General features: G+C 46.4%; 1 protein-coding gene across 2 annotated transcripts in view; it reads right to left on the bottom strand.

Annotated features, from left to right (window-relative positions):
- Positions 1–689: 689 nt before the first annotated feature.
- The window catches only part of LOC147608059 (5'-nucleotidase / magnesium ion binding protein), a 57,280-nt gene continuing 37,605 nt past the window's right edge, over positions 690–20,364 (bottom strand). The window contains exons 7-10 of one of the 2 annotated variants that reach the window (XM_086789936.1): positions 19,494–19,704; positions 1,479–1,539; positions 1,283–1,383; positions 690–1,181 (exon numbers count right to left, since the gene is read on the bottom strand). In XM_086789936.1, the coding sequence (XP_086646062.1) occupies positions 1,327–1,383; positions 1,479–1,539; positions 19,494–19,704 (329 nt within the window). In that variant the 3' untranslated portion in view covers positions 690–1,181; positions 1,283–1,326. Of the gene's footprint in view, positions 1,384–1,478; positions 1,540–19,493; positions 19,705–20,364 lie in introns of both variants that reach the window. The other variant, XM_086789935.1, reaches the window with a different exon arrangement.

Here is a 20,364-nt window from a genome sequence, read left to right as displayed (position 1 = left end):
GCTGTATACACACGCAGAGACACACACACAGATGAGGAAGATTTCTCACACACCACACACACACAGAGGGGTCGCGCTGATCAAGAGACGGTCACGGTCTGTGTTGCAGAAATCCTGGCCGACGATGTGTTGGCAGAAGCCCCAAACCAGGGTGACGAGTACAAGCAAGAGGTCCCGGCTGAGCAGTCGAGGCCACAAACCCTAGATCAGGGCCAAACAGGGGGCAGCGAACTGGAGCAAGGAGTTGCCGGCTGCACAGTCCAGGGTCGCGAACCCTAAAGCAGGGTCTGAACAGGGTCGGCGATGGCGGGCGACAGTGAACACAAGTCCTATATCTTCACACACACAACACACACACACACTCTCTTGCACATACATACACATGTATAGGTGCATATCACACGCACGCAGTCACACACTTACATATGCACATATGCATACAAGAAAAAACTTCATACTGCAGCAATGCATGGGTATAGATGCATATACACATGCACGCAGTTACACACTTGTATAGATGCATATACACATGCACGCAGTCGCACACTTACATATGCACATATGCAGACAAGCAAAAACTTCATACTGCAGCAACGTGCGGATCACCTACTCGTAACTTGAAAAATAACTTTGGTATATATGTGGACTTCCGGCACCCAGGTTTCAAAAATAAATGCATGAGATCAGACTATGATTTTAACCATACAATATCCAATTTATCCAACATATAGAGGCAAGGGCACTACCGCTCGGATGGAAAAAACCCCAAGGTAATTCTGAACCCATGGAGGCAATTCAGATCTTGTTTTGAGTTCAATATCGCTCCCTAATAACATAAAAGTACAAGCCTTTAGAATTTCAACTGCATAAACTCTCTATCATTGTATCATCTTAAAGGTTTTGGCAAGTCACCTTCTTGAAACCTCACTTTACTGTAGCCTTGTAGCTCAGAGATGCAGACTCAACACAGTGACTAAAGAAAGCTATCCATAAGATAAGCCTTCAATCTCATGGAACTATGAAAGCTACAATGCAGATTTCTTCACCACACCTGCAAACTCTCATGAGGCAAGTTAACATCAGGCATCAGCAGAAACGCCCCACTCAAGATCACAACCTTCTACTTCTGCTTCAGTAGATCAATCCATCAACTTGATCTCATCCACCTTGTATTTTCTGGACTAGAACAGGGTTTAAATCACTCGTGTTAATGTTCAAGTCTCTGATTGTTTTCCCTCCTGAATATTACCACTAGTATTTTTATGGCTCAAATGAGCTGTACCCAGGCAGGCTGAGTTGTTGCACTTGGGTTAGAGCGGGTTCTGACTATGTTGCTGCAAACTGCTGCACTAAGTTGATGACATAGTTCATTGTTTCATCACTCTGAAAGTTCAAAACACAAGTGACAGACTTAGTGCTCACCTGAACAAAAAAGAAACTTAAAAGGCGTTAAAAATGAGGGCTTTATAAGAAAGTACCGGAAGGACAATGTCAAATTTTTTTCTGTATTCATCCAGCCAAGAATCCACATTCTCATTGCTGCAAAAAATCATTTAACAGCCCTATCATCTTCCATGTGGTAAAGAAAGATTGATTAACCTCTACAAAAAGTGTTACAAAAGTCCCATGTGTAAACTAAAGATCATAAACATGGAAACAGAAAGTACCAAGGAAAATACTACGTGGGCCCTACATGTAGAGAGAGAAATGAAATGAAATGATATATTAACGTCTTCAAAAGGCCAAAATGACCTATGAGACCAAAAAGGTTACAACAATTGGTGGATCTGATACAATGTCTGTGTAAGAAAAGCTAAAACAACTAAACAACTAACTGAAATTGAAACAACAACTATGGGGAAAAGTAAGGTACTAGGAGCTCCTAATGGATAACACATGGGAAGGAAAACTCCAGCAACAAAGGTAAGCATCATATACATCACTATCCAAAGATGTCTCTCATCGGTCGATGGCGGATATCCTCAATGTCCTCCATGGTGAGTACTCTGACTGGACGTCTCCCATGCCGTGCTAGTATGGTCCTGATCCTCTGTTGTAGTCTCCGTCGGTGTCGAGATGGGCCTCTCATCTTAGGGCGCTTGGACTGCCCCAGCTCTGTAGCCCGATCAATGAGAGAGAGAGAGAGAGACACAGAGAGAGACAATCCACCGCAACAACATTAAGGAGTCCTCACAAATCCCCTTCTTCGCAGCACAGCTCTCCACCTGCTGTCACCGTCTCCTCGCTGCTCCTTTTCCTGTTAGGTTGGCGTGCTCTTTGCCACCTTCTTGAAGTATTCTTCTTCTATGTGACCAAGCTTCTTGCAGTCATTGCCCTTGACTATCTTGCCCTCTTTCTTTCCTTTCCATTTGCTTGTCATATCTTTGACTATATCAAATGCCTTTTCATTTCGCTCCTTAAGACGAGGGTCTTCTTGTATTAACACTGAAAGCATGTCATCAAAGGGTGTCTCTCTAGCCACTCTCAGAAATGTTAAAATCTTTGAAAACTTGGGTATTTCTACTATGTTGGATAGAACAACCACCTTCATATCATCTTCTTCAACATTCACTCCCAGGCTTGAGAGTTGTTGCAGAATGGAGCCAAGTTTGCTCAAGTGCTCTCCCAAGGTCTCTTCTTCACTCATTTTTAGACCAAACAATTTTTCCTTCAAAAAAAAACTTAAATTTATTTATCTTGATGCCAAACAGATTTTCCAATTTGTCCCATACCTCATTGGCACTCTTGTTGAAGTCCACATGGTGAACAAGATGATCGGACAATGCAAGCATCATGAGAGCAATGGCCTTGCCAGATTTGAATCTTCTCAACTCCTTTATTGCTGCCTGGTTTCTTGTCGGTGCTGTTAACCACGGACAATAAACTGTCCATCATCAGATGAAGACAAAGCTGTCTGCCAGGTTGAGAAATTGATGCCATTGAACTTTCTATCCCGAAACTGCCCGTGCTGCTCTCCATATTTCTGATTTGGGCCTGAGGTGACCCCCTTTTTCTGAGAGTTCTTCTGTGGGGCACAGGTGGAACAGCAATTGGTCTCCTTGTTGTAGGCTTCAGGAATGTACCTGCACTTGGCTGTCCTAGAGGACTGCCCTGCTGGCTGCATTTAAGCTTCTGCCAGCTGCCCTGAAGATGCGTTAGCTTCTGTTGCAAATGGTTGCCAGGAGAACCCCCTTTAGCGTTGCGTTTTGCTTCAAGAGGTCACCTTGATGTGGGTTTGGGACTGGATGCTGCAGCTATGACCTGGCCGCCCAGTGTATGGTGTGTTTGAGCTCTCCTTGCCCTTGGCTGAGAAGTTCAACACCCACAATGGCTATGGAGCAGACGACGTCTCATGGAGAGGTACACGGAGCAGCACTGATTGAGAAAACGCACAGCTTCATAAAGGAGAAACGCAGCATTGATAGTAATGATGGTGGCAGCTCTAATGAGAAACACTTAGTTCAGAAAAAAACGCAGCATTGACAGTGATGATGGCGGCAGCTCCAAGTAAGAAACGCAGAGAGGACATGTGAAGCATAGATGAGGTGGCTAAGGTGGCTCTAATACCATGTTAGCATTCATGATGGTGCCAGGATTGAAGCATGTGCAAAGAGAGATGGAGATTCAAGCCATGACTGGTTGGTGCGCACAGATATAGAGAGAGAAAGAGTAAGAGGGAGAGAGAAATAGAGATGTAATAGCAAACAATGTTGGAGAACAAGCCTTATCCAAGTACAAAAGGATAAAAGTGTGTGACCAGCCTCTAAAAGGGCTTTATGTGTATGTGTGTGTGAACCCACTCTAAGCAATGATGTCATACAAGAGAGGCTCTAAGCCTATAAAAGCATTGTACTTGATTGAAGCAATACAAGTCACATCATTGAGTCGTGCAATTTATATCTCTTTGAGCATTGTCTTTCTCTAACTCTCTCTCCCCCTTACTTCTCTATGTTCATCAAATGCCATAGCCATGTTTGCATTCAAGCCTCCATAGCTCTCCATAGTTTCCATTATTTGTTATCAAAGCTATAGGTTGATTCTCCCTTGAGCGTTCGTACAATCTCCGTATTCTACCAACAACGTAAGGAGGCCCAATCCTGTGCATGTATCCCGAGCAGCAACCAACAACGTGTACAATCAGCACACACACATCAGTACATGAAGCAAACTCAAGAAAGTAAAGTTGATTTGGGCCTTTTTTTCATTTTTTGCAAATCTTGCTTAATCAAATAAATAAACCTAATTACTTTATCAATTTTCAAAATTGAGGATGCAAATCTCACATTGAAGTGTTGCTATAGCATGCTAAAGCATCATTAATCAAAACCCCCTTGTTTGGAAACCGAACCCTAATTTTTCCTGGGCATTAACTCTAAGGGATTAGACATTGGCATTGGAAACTCTCCTCTCTTAAGACCTTCCCATTTTCATAACATCATCATGGCTACCCACATGTTCATTCTAAAGTTCAATGGGGAAAGTTTCCACACCTAGCAAGACTAAGCCGAAGTTTAGTCCATGAAGAAGGGCCTTTCGCCTTTCATTGAAGGGGAAGAGAAGATGCCCGAGAATCAAGATCCAGCTAAGAAAGCATGGAAGCTTAGAGATCAAAGAGCCTTTGGCCTCATAGCCCTTGGCCTCTCTGATAATTTTATACACCATGTTGCAGATCTGCCAACCTCCAAAGAAGCCAATGAGAAGCTGGACAAACTTTTTGGGGTTCACGCAAAGAACTCCAAAGTTTCTTTGCAGGTAGAGTTCTATGGTCTTATGATGCTTTGATGCTTATGTGAACAGGATGAAGTCCTTAATGAACCAACTTGCAGGTCTAAAGGTACAAGTGTGGCCCTTGCAATACTCATAAAGTCCATGTTGGAAGAGCTTTATAGGAACCTCATCACCACATTGAAGAACCTGCCAAATCTTACCTTGGAAGGGGTCATAGCCTCCTTCAAGGAAGAAGAAAGGAAGATAAAGAACAAAGTGGAGGGGGACAGCTCCTTCACAAAGAAGAACTCCAAAGGTATGAAGTGTTCCCTTTGTTTAGGAACAATCATGCAAAGGACTGCTATTCAAAGAAGCCTTGCAAACATTGTGGGAAAAACAACCACAATGAGAAGAATTGCTTTCACAAGAAAGCAGAGAACAAGAAGAAGAAACCTGCAAAGAAGATGCAAACTTTGCAGAGTATAAAGACTCATGGGCCTTTTAAAGGTCTACTACACAAAGGTGGCTTGACTACCATTGTACTCTACTCCAAGGACAGAACCAGACACAACTTCTAGTGAAACTATGTCATAAGCATAGATTTATCCAAATGAAGTGTGTATTAGAATAATGCTTAAGGGAGTTGTTGGAGAATAAGTCTTATCCAAGTACAAAGGATAAAGGTGTGTGAACAACCTCTGAAAGGGGCTTTTTGTGTATGTGTGTGAATCCACAAGTAGAGTGGTTCACTAAAATATCTAGATATTATACTTGTAATGGCCTAAGCAATGATGTCATACAAGAGAGGCTCTAAAAGCCTATAAAAGTATTGTACGTGATTGAAGTAATACAAGCCACATCATCATTGAGTCGTGCAATTTATCCCTCTTTGAGTATTGTCTTTCTCTAACTCTCTCTCTCCCTTACTTCTCTTTGTTCATCAAATGCAATAGCCATGTTTACCTTCAAGTCTCCATAGCTCTCCGTAGTTTCCATTAAACGAGAGAGATAAGCTACAAGATTGTCTAATCAAGGTCTTCGAGCCGGAGCTCCCTCCCACCCCACGTCCAACTTAGTGCCGCCTCTGCCCCTTCTTGCTCGCTACCTGCCTGTGTGCCCCTTGTTGAAATATCGAGCTCATCTAGTGAGGCGGTGGACACTGATGACCCGCCTGGGGGATAGGCTCCACACTTACACCACTCGCATGGTTAGTGAGATCATGGGTGATATGCGGCCAGTGGGATGACAGGCTCTGTGACAACCATTCTAGAGACTGGCATAGTTATAGCACCAACTCATTTAGTTGGGTTCACACTATAGAGAACCCTAGTATGTATTTGGTTGAGTACCTTTTCATATTATGTGTACTCTTATCTTTGTATATGATGTGTTGAGTGTTGAGTGAAGAAGAAGATTTTCAGCCTCTCACCTGGTGTGTTCTCTTTTAGGGTTTTGTGAGTGTGTGTGTGCTTGCAAGAGCTCAAGCTCTCTTGTCCCCTGCATCTTTTCATGGTATCAGAGCCTGGTTCATGCTAAGGGCTGAGCTGCAAGCAAGAGAAGCACAGGAAGCGGTACGAGGGAAAGAGCTTCATTTACTCTTCTCTATTTGTGTTGGCGACTACACCCTTGTCGGGAGCTCTACGGGAGGCACTGGCAAACGATCTCTGCTTGAGGAGCTTTCTTTGCGGAAGTAAAGCTATAGGGCAACTATTAAAGTTTTTAGTGCCGAAAGCGCGTTTCGGGCACGTTAGGACCTCCGTTTTTCAGAAAGCAGGTGATTTCGAGCACTGCAGGTAAGTCATCGTTTCTATGCAGATTCATCCTCTTCAAAGCGTATACTACCAGGTGGAGTTTAATTCACCAGCAGCATCGGATCAAGTCATGCAGTTGAGCCCCGTCGCACTGCGAACGGATGCCTTCTTTGTGAGGTGGCAGCACGCCTGCGACCCAACATCCGACTCCCTAGCAGGTGTCTCAGGCTTACCATTTATAATTTCCTTACTTGGCCTCAGGAAGGAGTACTTACTCCCAATGATTGGTAGAGTTATCAGGAGAGTGATGGGATCTCCCCCCGCCACTTCAGTTCTAGATTGCACAGGAAGTTATCAAGGACTTCCTGATATGCCAGGAAGATACATGGGATAGGAAAATTAAAGAGATCAAGGAAGCCCATGTGAGCGAAGTGGAAGGCACAAGTTGAAGACCTCAAGGAGGAGCTACATGTATGCAAAAGAAGAAGGAGAAATTAATCCCTCCCTTGCCTCGGAGGTTGAAAGCCTAAAAAACAAACTGCAGGAAGGTTAAGTAGCCACAAAGAAGGAGATGGAGAAAGAGTGGGCCGCAGTAGTTAAGCAAGAAGTGGAGAAAGAATGGACAAAACTGGTGAGAAAACACCCCACACCCACGCCCATCATACATGATACGTTGGAAGAGGAGAAGAGGAGGAAGGTCCGCGATCTTCATGTGAGGGTGACAGGCCTAAAGGAGAGGGAATCTCCCAAGGCTGATGCTCTAGCGCTATGCAAGAAACTCAGAGTGGAAGAGACCCCTTACGTGGACACATGGTGTGTGGGACGAGACACCTCACGGGAGCGCCCCCTCATCTTGAAATTCTTGGACCTTGCTAGCCGAGACGCCTTCATGGACACACGGACAGCTCTCCAAGGGGAGAAGATATACATAGGGGACAATCTCACCCAAACCCAGGTAGAGCACATACGGGCAAACATGCCCAAGGTGCACGAGGCCCGCAAGGCGGGGAAGCCTCATGACTAAGTGACACATCATGAATTAGGAGGGATCTATGGTTGGAAAGAGGCGTTGCGATCGGGATTTGATCAACACCGTTGGATTCCCAAGTGAACTACGAGTGAGTAAACTCGGGGGTAAACTAGGGGTGAACTAGGGGTGAACTCGCGAGGTGAACTAGGGGTGAACTAGGGTAAACTAGGGAGACCTTTTGCAGCAAGAAAGTGAACTGGGGAAAAATTTTCCGGTAAGAAAGTGAACTAGGGACCAAAATATCAAGGTTTAAATTTAAAAACACTCTCCACAACCTGCTGGAAAGTATAGCATAGTGGTTAGATGTTGAAAGCGTGAGTGGATGGTTCCAAGTTCGAATCCTCTTTTGCATTGAGCTCAACCCCTCCAAAATTTTCTAAGTCCCAAAAATCCCCATGGTATACCCTGAGTTCACCCCTAGTTCACTTGCCCGACAGGAATCCGACGGTTTAGATTAGGCAAGATCGCAATGTCTCTTTTCAGCCTTAGATCCCTCCTGATTCATAATGTGTCATTTAGTCCCATGGGTGGGGAAGTGGGCAGTATACAAGGACGGGCGAGTCACGTAGGGTCTATGGGACCATACACCTGGAGTTGGCAATTTGGAACTACAATGGGCCACTATGGTCGGACATTGGAGGACTTAGGAAAGTTTTTACATAGAGGGACATTATCTTCTTCAGAGAGACCCACTAAAGGCCGGAGAGAGGGCTACCACACATTTCAGGCTATGAGTGGGCATCCACCTACCGAGAGGAGACACGCACATGTGGTGGGGTATGCAAGTCTAGCGGAGTGGTGGTACTATTCAGGACACATCTACAGCCCATGATCACCATAGTCCACAAGGATGCATAGGCACGCTTTATGTGGGTGAGGTTACAGGTCACACCGGAGAGATGTATACACATTGCAATATGTTACTTAGGAAGTCCCCACATGCTATTTTGGAGGAGGGAGAGCAGTTTTATCCCCTCCATGCAGACATCATTGAATTCTCATGCTTGGGCGAAGTTTTCCTTTTAGGGGACTTCAACGCCACGACTTGGAGCGAGCAAGCATCTGTATATGACCAGGAGGAGCCGACCATGCTGCAGATAGACTCGGAGGAGATTGGCATTCAGCTAGCATCACAGCATAGAGGGGACATTACAACATCAGGGAGAGAGTTCCTCATGTTGGGGGACCACACATGGCTTAGCCATCTTCAACGGGATGTCCTGTTGGCCTTCTTCCGGAGATCCCACATGCTTTCCACATGGAGGCTTGAGTACAGTGGATTACTTGATGGGATCTCCAGCTTTAGCCACATCCATACATACCTTCACCATTCCCACCCGCCCACTTGGAGCCGACCATGCCTATCGCTCCTTCAACCTCAGCTTTTCCGACCATCCTCACCACCACCGCCCATCTCCCAATACACCCAGATTCACTTTCACCATGATGGGGACTCCACTTACTTTGACCATCTCTACCGACATCTAACATATGTAGACCCCAATCTCCCAATTGCCGACCTCACCTCTCAGCTCACCACAATCTTACACACCTCTGCCATAGCCGCATTCCCATCCACCAACTGATCTACTGCCAAACCCCCCACCAGCACCATGCCCCAGAACAATTGGTATGACGAGGAATGCCGCACAACATGTGTCTCTTACGCGAGGTTGCAACTGGCCAAATCCGAGAGCGAGATGCTCAAAGGATTAACCAATACACAACCAGACGTAAGAAACGAGCACATGTTAAGGGTCAATACAAGGACTTGTACCAATCTCTCAAAGGTGTGAACTGTACTGAGGGCTGGAAGAAAATCCAGGAGAAACGCCCACCCACACCCATCACATCTCCATCCACATGGCACACATATGTACGATCCCTATATGAAGTACTAGATCAGCCCCCCATCCCACCACCATCACATCCACCTTCTTCACACCCGACATGGTAGCCTAAGCCATCCGGAGACTCAAAAACGGTAGATCATAGGACCACAAGGGCCTCTTGGCAGAGCACATCTCCCACATGGGGGAGACTCTGGCACCCCTCCTGGCCCATATGTTCAACTGGGCTCTTTCGGAAGGCTTCCCATATCATCACACCCATCCATAAAGCTAGACATCCCATGGACACCAACAACTAAAGGACTATTATGATTGGCCACACACTCGCCAAACTTTATGGGTCAGTGCTTGAGCTTGAGCTCAACACACTAGCAGAGAGACATGGGCATAAAGCATCAGGGCAGGCAGGCTTCTGCAGGTCATTCTCTACTTTGGATCACATCTTCACCCTCCGAGCCATCATAGAGGAGGCCAGAGCGTGACACCAATGGGTTTACTGCTGCTTTGTGGATTTCCACAAAGCATTTGATATAGTGCCTCCAGCAAGGATGCCCACTGTCTCCCACTCTCTTTGGCCTCTACATTGACAAGATTTCGGCCTTCATTGATAGAGGAGGGGGAGAAGGCGTATCACTAGCAGGCATCCTTGTTTCCATACTACTTTATGCTGATGACATTGTGCAAATTGCAGATTCTCCAGAGGCTCTCCAGAGGCATCTTGACATGTTACAGGACTTTTGTGCACAACAGGATCTCACAGTAAACCTTGGGAAAACCAAGGTTATGGTCTTCAACACATCCCCTCTTTTCACATCTAGACTGCGTTTCACCTACATGGGCAGCCCAGTGGAGATTGCATACTCATTTGTGTACTTGGGAGTCACTTTTACAGGACTGGTCTTCTCGATGAGCCATGCTGCAGAGGCTATACTGATGCGAGGGTATGCTTCTCTTGCTCTCATGGAGAGACAGTGCTTCCAAGCCCGCTTCCAAGAGACGAGGACCAAGATGTGGCTATTTGACACCTTGGTCACTCCGGCGTTGATGTATGGAGCACCCTTCTAGGCCTGATCTTATAGCGGCCAAATGGCCGAGGATAGAGAGGCCTCAGGTCATGATGCTCTCCCATATGATACAGAGCAAATCATCGGTCCCACATGATATTATCCTGGCAGAGTTTGCTGCAGCACCCATGGTAGTAGAGGCACTCTTCCAGACAGTCACATACATTCACAGGATCAATGCCATGGCCCCCCTGGATACTCTCGAGGCTCGCCCTATAGTCCTCCCAGCAGCTAGTTGCAAATGGGCACGAGTCATAGTATAGCCGAGTACGCACCTAGTTCATGAGGCAGGGACTCAGGATGGATCACCTCCCTCGACTCCAGTATGACCCGGACTCCCCGTTCATCAGGCTCTCTTAGGATGACAGGAACCGGGTGATCAGATATGATTTATTGGGACTATACATATAGGATACCTGGGTCCTGGATCACAACACATGAGCCACTCTCACACAAACGGCAGTACTACATGGATACGTTCATATAGGATGGTTTCATACTGAGGGCCAAATTTCTTGACATATACATGTCACATGCTATGCGGATTGCAGTGGGCCAGTTGCGAGTGTCATCGTACCATAGACACGGAGAGCCATGCAGATACCTCGTGAGGAGAGGATATGCACTATGTGCCAGCACGAGGTCGAGTCAAAGGAGCACTTCATATGCAGATGCACCGTATATTATGAGATTCGAGGGAGGTTTCACTGTCTCTTCGGAGAGGGGTTTGGACGCTTATCTAGGATCATGGATTACCCAGGCCAGCAGTGCCTGAGCCTCTCCCTACTAGAGCTTCACCGCCATAGAGACTCACTGATTAGGGAGTCGAGATCCCATGGGAGACACCCACCCCGGCCCAAGGCGACCATCACTCAGTTCTTCCGACCACCGGAGGATGCCCCACTAGCTATGGATGACATACCTAGAGCCTCATCGAGCCACACATTCTTGAGTGCCCGACCCCCCACCAGACCCCACTCTAGCGTGACTCTAGACCAAGCCACGGCACTACAACGAGGCCGACGCCCCAAACTCCTTGGACCTCACCAGCAACACAGACATCAGCCCCAGCTTGAGGGGATCTTGGAGAGGCACAAAGCCACCTTCCCACACCCGGCGGATCTGCAAAGCCTTCTACAGGCTAACCCCATGCTCGATATCCTTGACGGCACCCTCTCCTTACCGGGGGGTTAGCTCCATAGGTTGTATGATGATGGTCCCACTTTGTATCATATGGCTCGGATTTGACATTCTTAGCTCATAGCTCTAGTCTTTGTTTTCTTTGGTACCATGATGAGATAACATGGACACTATTGTATCACTTTTGGTCTCATAGACCCAGTCGGTCTTTTGAAGACGTTTAATATAACTTTCTTTCTCCTCTCCTAATTTTGTAGCACCGTGCACTTGCTCCATTAGCCTCTCCCTCCCTCCCTTCATCGCGCATTGGGTCGGCTCCCATCTTCACTTGTGTGCCTTGATCTTCGGTAGGAGTATAGTTCTACATCTTTCTTTCACCTCACCTAGCATCTAGGGAGGAGTGGGCCAGCCCCGGGTACCTACTTGCAACCTTTCCACTGTAAATTCAAGAGGAGGATTCCATGGCTTCTACACCGACTATCATCTCTTCATCCATTCCTCAACTTCCGAAGGAATCCATCTTAGATGGAACCAATATCTTGATTGGGCACTACAAATGAAGACTCTCCTTCCATATCATCGGCTATGGGGTACTGTTTCTGGTACTAATGCCTCTCCCAACGCTACTTCTCCTCCGGCGGCTGAGATTGATGCTTGGGTTGACAGAGATGCAACGGCTCATGCCTTTATCTTCTTCAACATAAAACGCTCTATTACACGTCAATTTGACGATAATGATGAGGAAACTGCATAAGAATTGTGGGATACCATTTAGAGGAGGTATCACCATGAGAACTCTGCTCAGAAGGTAGCCTTGGAGAATCAGCTCTCCAACCTGAAGATCGCCGATACTGCTAACATCAAGGATTCTGTTTACGGAGTTCATAACCATTAAGAAGCAATTGGTCTCTTTGGAGAGCAAAGATACCGATGAGGACTTCGTCAATCGGCTTCTCGCCAAATTGCCCGAGACTTTCTCTGCTTTTTGTGATACTATATCACTTCTTCCTTCTACTCCTCATCTACATACCATTGTTGGCATGCTTCAGGATAGGGCCATGAGAAAGAAGACTAGCCACGGTGCTTCCGAGACCCTTCTTCCCACTAAGGGGAAAAGCAAATGGCAGTCCAAGGTTTCCACGAGCAACAAAGGTGACTCCAAACCTGCCAACAATCTCGCTTATAAGGACCTTAATTGTCATTATTGTGGTCTCAATGGTCACATTCAACCTAATTGTCCCAAGAAGAAGAGAGAAGGTGGTTCTCCAAACCCCCCAATCAAACTTCTTCATCCACCAACCAAACTCAAAAATCCTCTTCCACCAAGGAGACTGTCTTCATTGGTATTGAGGAGCTTCCCTCTGACTTTCCTGATCCTTCCACCTCGTCTTACGGATTGGGTGGTTGATAGTGGGTGTACTATGCACATGACTCCTCACAGGACCATTCTTCATGACATTCGTCCCAACTCTTCGACGGTGTCCACTGGTGATGCTTCCAACTTGGAAGCCTCTTCGGTTGGTAATGTGCGCCTTAACTCTTCCCCAGGCCAGCCTTCTACCATTCGAGATGTGCTTCATGTTCCCAACCTCTCCTCTCAGTTTTCCGGATTGCGGAGAAAGGATATGATGTCTACTTCGATAATTCCGTCCTCAAAATCATCGACACCAGCATCTTGCAGATTGTTGCCACAGGTATCCAAGAAGGTAGTCTTTATCGGTTGAAGGACATTGGAGGCTCTTTCAATGAGTCCATATCTCATCCGTTGCAACTTCTTCACATCTATCATGCCTTGGTAGCTCATGTGGATACAAATTTGTGGCATGCTCACTACAGGCATATGAATTATACTTCTCTGCAGCTGCTATCTTCTCAGCAGATGATCGAGGGTCTTCAACCACTGAAACCCTCCCACTCCACTTGTGTGGCTTGTCTTCATGGCAAGCAACACCGAGATGCCTTTCCTCACAAGGTTTCTCATATTCTGGAGCTCATTCATATGGACCTGTGCGGCCCCATGCAGACTACTACCCAAGGAGGAGCCATGTACTTTATGCTTATTATTCATGATTACTCACGCAAAGTTTGGGTTTATCTCTTGGCAGAAAAATCTCAAGCTTTCTCCTGCTTCCAAGAGTGGGTGACTTTGGTCGAGATAGCGACCACACAGAAGGTTTGACAAGTCCCCGTTCCGACAATGGAGGAGAATTCATCTCCAAACGCCTTCCATAATCTTTGCTCACAGAAAGGTATAAGCTGTCAATTTTCCACATCTCACACTCCTCAGCAGAATGGTGTGGTTGAACGCAAGAACAGGACTGTTTAGGAGATGTCCCATACCATGCTTTCTTCTTCTGATCTTCCTCCCTCTTTCTGGGGAGAAGCTGTGAGCACTACTATTTACATCATCAACCGTTCTCCTACAAAGGCGGTTTCTCATATGACTCCAAAGGGGGCTTTTACAGGACAGAAACCTTCTGTCTCTCATTTCGGGGTTTTTGGTTGTGATGCCTATGTTCATATCACTGATTTTGATGGATCCAAATTAGATCCTAGGTCCAGGAAGTGCCAATTCCTTGGATATAGCTCTCATTCCAAAGTTTACAAATTATGGGATCCGGAGTTGCGATCCTTGGTGATTTCTCGCGATGTTCACTTGTTGAACCCTCCTCAGATGATTCTCGCTCTCATCTTGAGCTTACCATCGAGGTACCTTCTTCCTCGGCCACCCCAACTCCACCACCAACTTCTCCACCATCAACTTCTTTACCCCTGTCTCTCCACCCCCTCCTTCCCCTCTGAAATATGCAAAGGATCCTCCCCCTGAGAGCCAAAATCAACTCCTCCTAAGCCGTGTACTTTGTACCAACAAAAACTGTAGTCATGTCACCTTCAAGTCCGTCCTCTGCTGACTCAAGCATGTTAAAATCCCCCCTCATACATAAATTCTGCCTGTGGCAAGGACTAACGAACTGTACTCCAAAAGGTGACATTGCCCGCTATGGCATTCGATGCATGTAAATTCACAAAGCCGACACAGTCCTCTCCAATCGTGATGGTAACCCATTGAGCTCGTCTCGTGACAATGGTGCCTCAATCAACCACTGTGGCAATAGCTGCTCACAAATGGTGCATACTCCACCCTGTGTCACAGAGGGGCCGACAAGAATGGGACCATAAGGTGTGACTCTTGCCGTGCAAGAAATTCCTGCAACAACGAGTACGTCCCTCTGAAAGATGGTGCTCGTCAATGAAGAGAATGCTAATGGGTCCACCAACTGCTACGTTTGAAGCTCCTCTCTAAGGACACTACGCCTCTAAAAGCACTATGGACTCCCAAACCCTGGATGTTCTATGAGACAATCAACATAACTAAGATCTATGGGAGGCAGAACTATCGGAACTGCCCTCCACTTCGAAGAGTCTTGGGCGTGGGTTTCAATGGATAGGAGTCATTGTCGGTCCTGGGGCGAAGTCGTGCCAGATGGGCACGAATCTTGACTCACAGTCTTGGCCGGTCTCCATATATCTGAATGTATAACATCTAATGGCCTTGCACTGAGAGCCACTCTATCCAAGCCCTAGAGTTGGCATACTCTGGACTCCATCTATCGCAATGCAGGTATCTGTAGAAGGGGGGAAGAGGTACTACCACTAAAACGTGAAGAAACACAAAAAGAAGCACATCTAGGCTAGAGGACACCATCTCCCCTTCCTGGTCTCTGTGGCCCGAGCCACCCAACTCCATCCAAGCCAAAGGCCAGACGTGGGTAAGCACATCAGTGATACAAGATCATGAAAATGGTGTGAGAGCTCTATTGCTTGCCCATGAATAGCAGTGGACACCGACTCCATGCTCCAATTCGTCCCCAGCACTGCACTCAGGGGGAAGGAGAAGATCATCGCGCCACTCTTTGGGTGGAAGATCTGGAGTGATATAACACCACACATATATGAATGGGAGCCACCGTCTCCTCGAACATACCAACTTCTTTGATGGCAAGGCATTGGAAGAAGTTGTAGTCAACTGGCTGCCCTAGCACCCGAAGGGCCACCTAGCAACCGGAGGGAGAGCCCACATAAAACAATGGATCAAACGGCGGACTGAACTAGCCACCTGCCTCCACTCCAGTTCTGGCGTGGTCGGAGGGGACAGGAATTCTCCAAAGAAGCGGGAGGAAAGAGGGGGGGGGGGGGGGGGGGGTGTTCCGATACAATCCGAGCAAAGGGAGTTGTAGAGGGAGAGTTGGAGCAGACGGCAAGGGTGTGGGGGGGGAGCACACACGCGCCAAGATAAAAGCCATGTTCTGCACACATACCACCCTCAAGCTAAAGAAGCCTTCCACCACATGCTTTGCATACATGTGGCTTCTCTTCGAGAGGCTATGTGATGTGAAGACACCTCTTCGCCAAACGGTGGTCAGCCCAGAGTAGATGGATTGGGATGAGAGAGACGAGCGACACAAAGGACATGCAAAAATTGTGCTTGCATGAGGATTTTTGGGTCAAGGTGCGGAACATTGTCATTGACATAACCCCCTTCTATAGGGTTTTGCACATGACCGACATGGAGGACGCTACCTTGGGCCTCTTGGTCCACTTCATGCGAGAGACTACCGCCGAGTTGCGCGCTTGTTTTTCCCTCGATGAGGACAAGCACGAAGATCTTTTGCACATTGTGGATAGGAGATGCAGGTGGATGCAACAACCTATCCATGGTCTTACATCCGGCCTATAAATCACCCGCCCTCTTCACCAACATTGAGTTGCTAGAGGGATCGCGATGCCTTCTTGCCTAAGGCATTGTCAAAGGAGTTCCATGGGAAATTCTTGGAGGATCTCATTAGCTACAACGACCAGAGGGGGAAGCTTCACTTGCATCACTGCATACATGGAAAAGGAAGTATCTTGTGAAACCCCTTTTTTGGTCCGCCTCCAAAAGGTGGCTTTTAGATCTTGGCTCAAGATTGCGCTTCGGGTCAATGTGAGAGGAATTGGAGCACCTACTCTCTCATACACACGAAGCTCCACAATCGCTCGAGCACACGACAGAGCGGGTAGTGTATTGCCGCACTAACTTGCGCATGTTGCATGCCACGCACAAGATGGACTCGGCTAGAAAGGTATGAGTTACAACTATACTTATAGACTATAGTAACTAGTTTCCCACAAACGACCACTTAAAAGTTAAGTTGTGTCAATGTGCATTATCGCTTGTAGGTGAATGGGGACAAGTTCAAGCTCACAAGTGACTCACTCAAGAGTGTCCACAAGGAGGTAGATGAGGAGGAAGAGAGATTGTATGCGGAGCTCGAGGAGATTGATCGACGAGTTTCTCGTACTCGTCGTGGGTGTGGAACAACTTGGCCTAGTAGCAGAGAAGTGCGAGTTAGGCACTCGCGGATGCACCTTTCGTCACGGCTCGAGTAGTACAATGCAAACCTACACACGACAAGGTTCCGGTAGTTCTTCCTCTGCTCCTACAAATGAGGACACTCGGATTGCTTGTCACAAGACATTAGTGAGCCCGCGTTTGATGACAAGAGCAACATCCTTAGCGAAGGTGACTTCGCAAGCTCTTTGATGGGCACTCTTCTAATGGAGATGATCGTGGCGAGAGCTCTGATTTTGATAGAAGTCTCTTTCTGAAAAAAATAATAATAATAATCCGTAGCATATTTTATTATATGGATTTTTCTGCTGGCCGCTTGCTGGTTGACCAGTTTCTTGGGCATGCCTTGGGCCTATAAAAGGCTAGGCCATGGGTCATTGTTGGGCATCACACACCCCAATAGAGTGGGGTCCTAGATTAGATTTTTGTTTACCTTTTGGGAAGGCCTAAGGCCACGTACATTACACCCTTTTGTACTCTATGAATATATTGAAAATACAGCCATCTCTCTCTCTCTCTCTATTCTCTGTCTATGCTGGTTGTTCTTGCATCAAGTGTTCCTGTCCAGTGCTTAGGGCTAAAAGAAGACTACCCAAAGCTTCCACATTTTACAATGGTATCAGAGCATCAGGCTCAGTTATGCTAAGTGTTGTTGGTGTCCCAGAGGAAGTGCACAAGTCCAAAGAGAGAACGCAGCATGGATCAGGATCCCCAGAAGCTGGTTGGTGTCAGGCAAACCAAGGAGAGAGTTTCATGAGAGTTGGTGGCTAGTTGTTGGAGCTAAGCACTCCAAGGAATGAAGTTCATCCAAGGGGTGGAGCCAAGGGTGTCAGAATCAGTTTTCAAGGTAAAGGATTCATGTTTGTGTTCAGGGACAAGGCAAGAAGTCAAGGGGACATAATGGAACAAATGCACAGATCTCTACATCAGAGACCTAAGGCAAGGTTTTCAGTGAAAAGGTTGCCACGAAGTAAAGGATGATAGGTATGGGAAACCATAAGTGGAGACAAGGGATGATGAGAATCATCCAGGGTCAAAAGTTGGAATCTTGTCATCAAGTTTAGCAGAAGGGGATGTCATGTGCATGTACATGGACATGCCTAATCCAAGGCTAATCTTGACAGGTAGCACATAAACATCTAGGTTAAGGCTCTAGCAACCGTCAAGGTGTGCACAAAAGACAGTCAAGTGGACAAAGAACCTATTGGCCAGATTGGTGAAACTGTATGGACCTGGTCGACAACATATTTTCTTATATGGATTTTTCAATTGGCTGACTACTGGTTGGCCAATTTCTTGGGCATGCCTTGGGCCTATAAAAGGCTAGGCCATGGGTCACTGTTGGGCATCACTCCCCAATGGTGTGGGGTCCTAGATTAGGTTTTTCTTTACCTTTTCGGAAGGCCTAAGGCCACAAACATTGTATCCTTTTGTACTCTATTGACATACTGAAAATACAGCCATCTCTCTCTCTCTCTCTCTTTTCTCTGTCTATGCCGATTGTTCTTGCATCAAGTGTTCCTATGTAGTGCTTAGGGCTGAAAGAAGATTACCCAGAGCTTCTGCATGTTACAGCTACTTTTGGAGATCCTTCAATCTCTTCTTATGGTCTTATAACTTTAACTTCTCATTGATGTATATTTGAGATATGGCTAATTGTACATACAATAGATTTTGAGGACAAAAGCTTTGGTTAGGGATGGTTTGTAGTGAAGTAGCAACTTTATTAGTTAGGTCTGGACACTACGGTCATGGGCTCAAGTATAAAAGGGGGGTCATGGGCCACCATTGGTATCTTTTGGACATATTACTTCTGGGCAATCTTGGAGCTTTTGGCTTACACACATTTGGCTTATGGAAGGCTATTTCCATCCTCATGGTAAGAGGCTAAACCACTTAGGCATCATGGATTGGTATAAGATTTCTACGGGGGTTGATGTCCCATTGTTGAACTACGAGGAGTTCTAGATCGTAGACCGAGTAATTCTTTTTTGCGGGTAGTAACTTATGAAACATGTCAGTTATGTGAGTGCACACACTAATTGGGGGTGGGAATATCAGCTCCGAGCAACGGCTTGGTACGAGTAAGCCTTCCATAAGGTCCCACCTCCATCAAGATCAAGGAGAGGCCTCTCTCCAAAACCAATGATCAGCAGGGGTACTCCTGTCCTGGAGAATAAAGCCATCCAAACAGCGTCAGGTTTTTTTTTTTTTTTTTTTTTTTTGGGGGGGGGGGGGAGAGCGGGATCCCTCCATGCAATAGAGATTCACTTGACCGGATATTTGGAGCGTATGCAGCGGTGGTGGGACCCAAGGCCCTTTCAGGAGCCCATGCCCCTTTCTTTCATGTGAGGGCAGAGGTGTTACTTGGCATTACAAGCCCCTGGTGTGCTTCCCCCTTGATGTAGCCTCCCTCCGACAGAGAAAAGCCATGGAGGGAGCTGCCCCCATGTTTCGTACATTTTGACTGCATTAGTGCAAGGATTACATTATGCCACTCTGGCAGGTTTTTCTTTCAACTAATAGAAAGATGTTTTCTTGGGAAAAAAAGAAACTTACAGGAAGCCAACTGAAATTCGGTTCTCATATTCCATTCCATCTGACATTCCAAGATCTCCAATGTGATCGCCGAGCAGCAGAACATTTGTCCGCATTTTCAAAGCAGAGACATCAGTCTGTTCAATCACGTCAGTCCCCTTGTATGCAGCAGGCATCCAATTTGATAACCCCAGGGCAAACTCATTCTTGTTTAGGACATGAATTGTCTTGCCTTCACACAAGGAATAGGGATGGCATTAGTGTTTTCACAAAAGAAAAAAGGATGTACACACATAAATAGCAACACAAAGTAAGTCGAAGTAGTAGATTCCAACACAAATAACGTATATCCAGATCATTTAGCATGGAAGGTTTCATATCGTAGGGTAAATTATTCAGGGATACATTTTGGCCTCTTAATTCTCCCAAGTATGCGCTGAAGATATACGCAACTGACGGGGAAGAAAGTCCTACGGAAGAAAATGGGGAGCCAAGTCAGGATCAACCCAATTTCTAAGGAGAAATTACTGACCCATGTACATTCACATTCACCAATGCCAAGTCAGGATCAACCCAATTTCTAAGGAGAAATTGCTGACCCATGTACATTCACATTCACCAATGCCAAATTCTAGGCAGCCTGAAGGACTGCATATTGACAAGTCATCATGGTGTCATGATCATTCCCTACAAGCTCGAGACGTCAAAATCCTACACTCGTTCCAATGCTGAATGTACTGCGATTGGACAGCCATGATTGAACATTCATAGACCACCAGCAACCATGATGTAAAAAAGTCAGGGCACGCTTAAGGAGGTGAGAACAATATAGCGAGTTATCCAAGTCAAGCAAGTACATTTTGTTGTGAAGTTAAAAGCAGTAGATCTGCAG

The sequence above is a fragment of the Cibotium barometz genome, chromosome 54 (assembly GCF_041138505.1).
Source record: "Cibotium barometz isolate CiBa-2024 chromosome 54, ASM4113850v1, whole genome shotgun sequence".
In the NCBI taxonomy this organism is placed as follows: Eukaryota; Viridiplantae; Streptophyta; class Polypodiopsida; order Cyatheales; family Cibotiaceae; genus Cibotium; species Cibotium barometz.
Note: the sequence above shows the minus strand (reverse complement) of the source record. Positions and strands in the feature narration are given on the sequence as shown.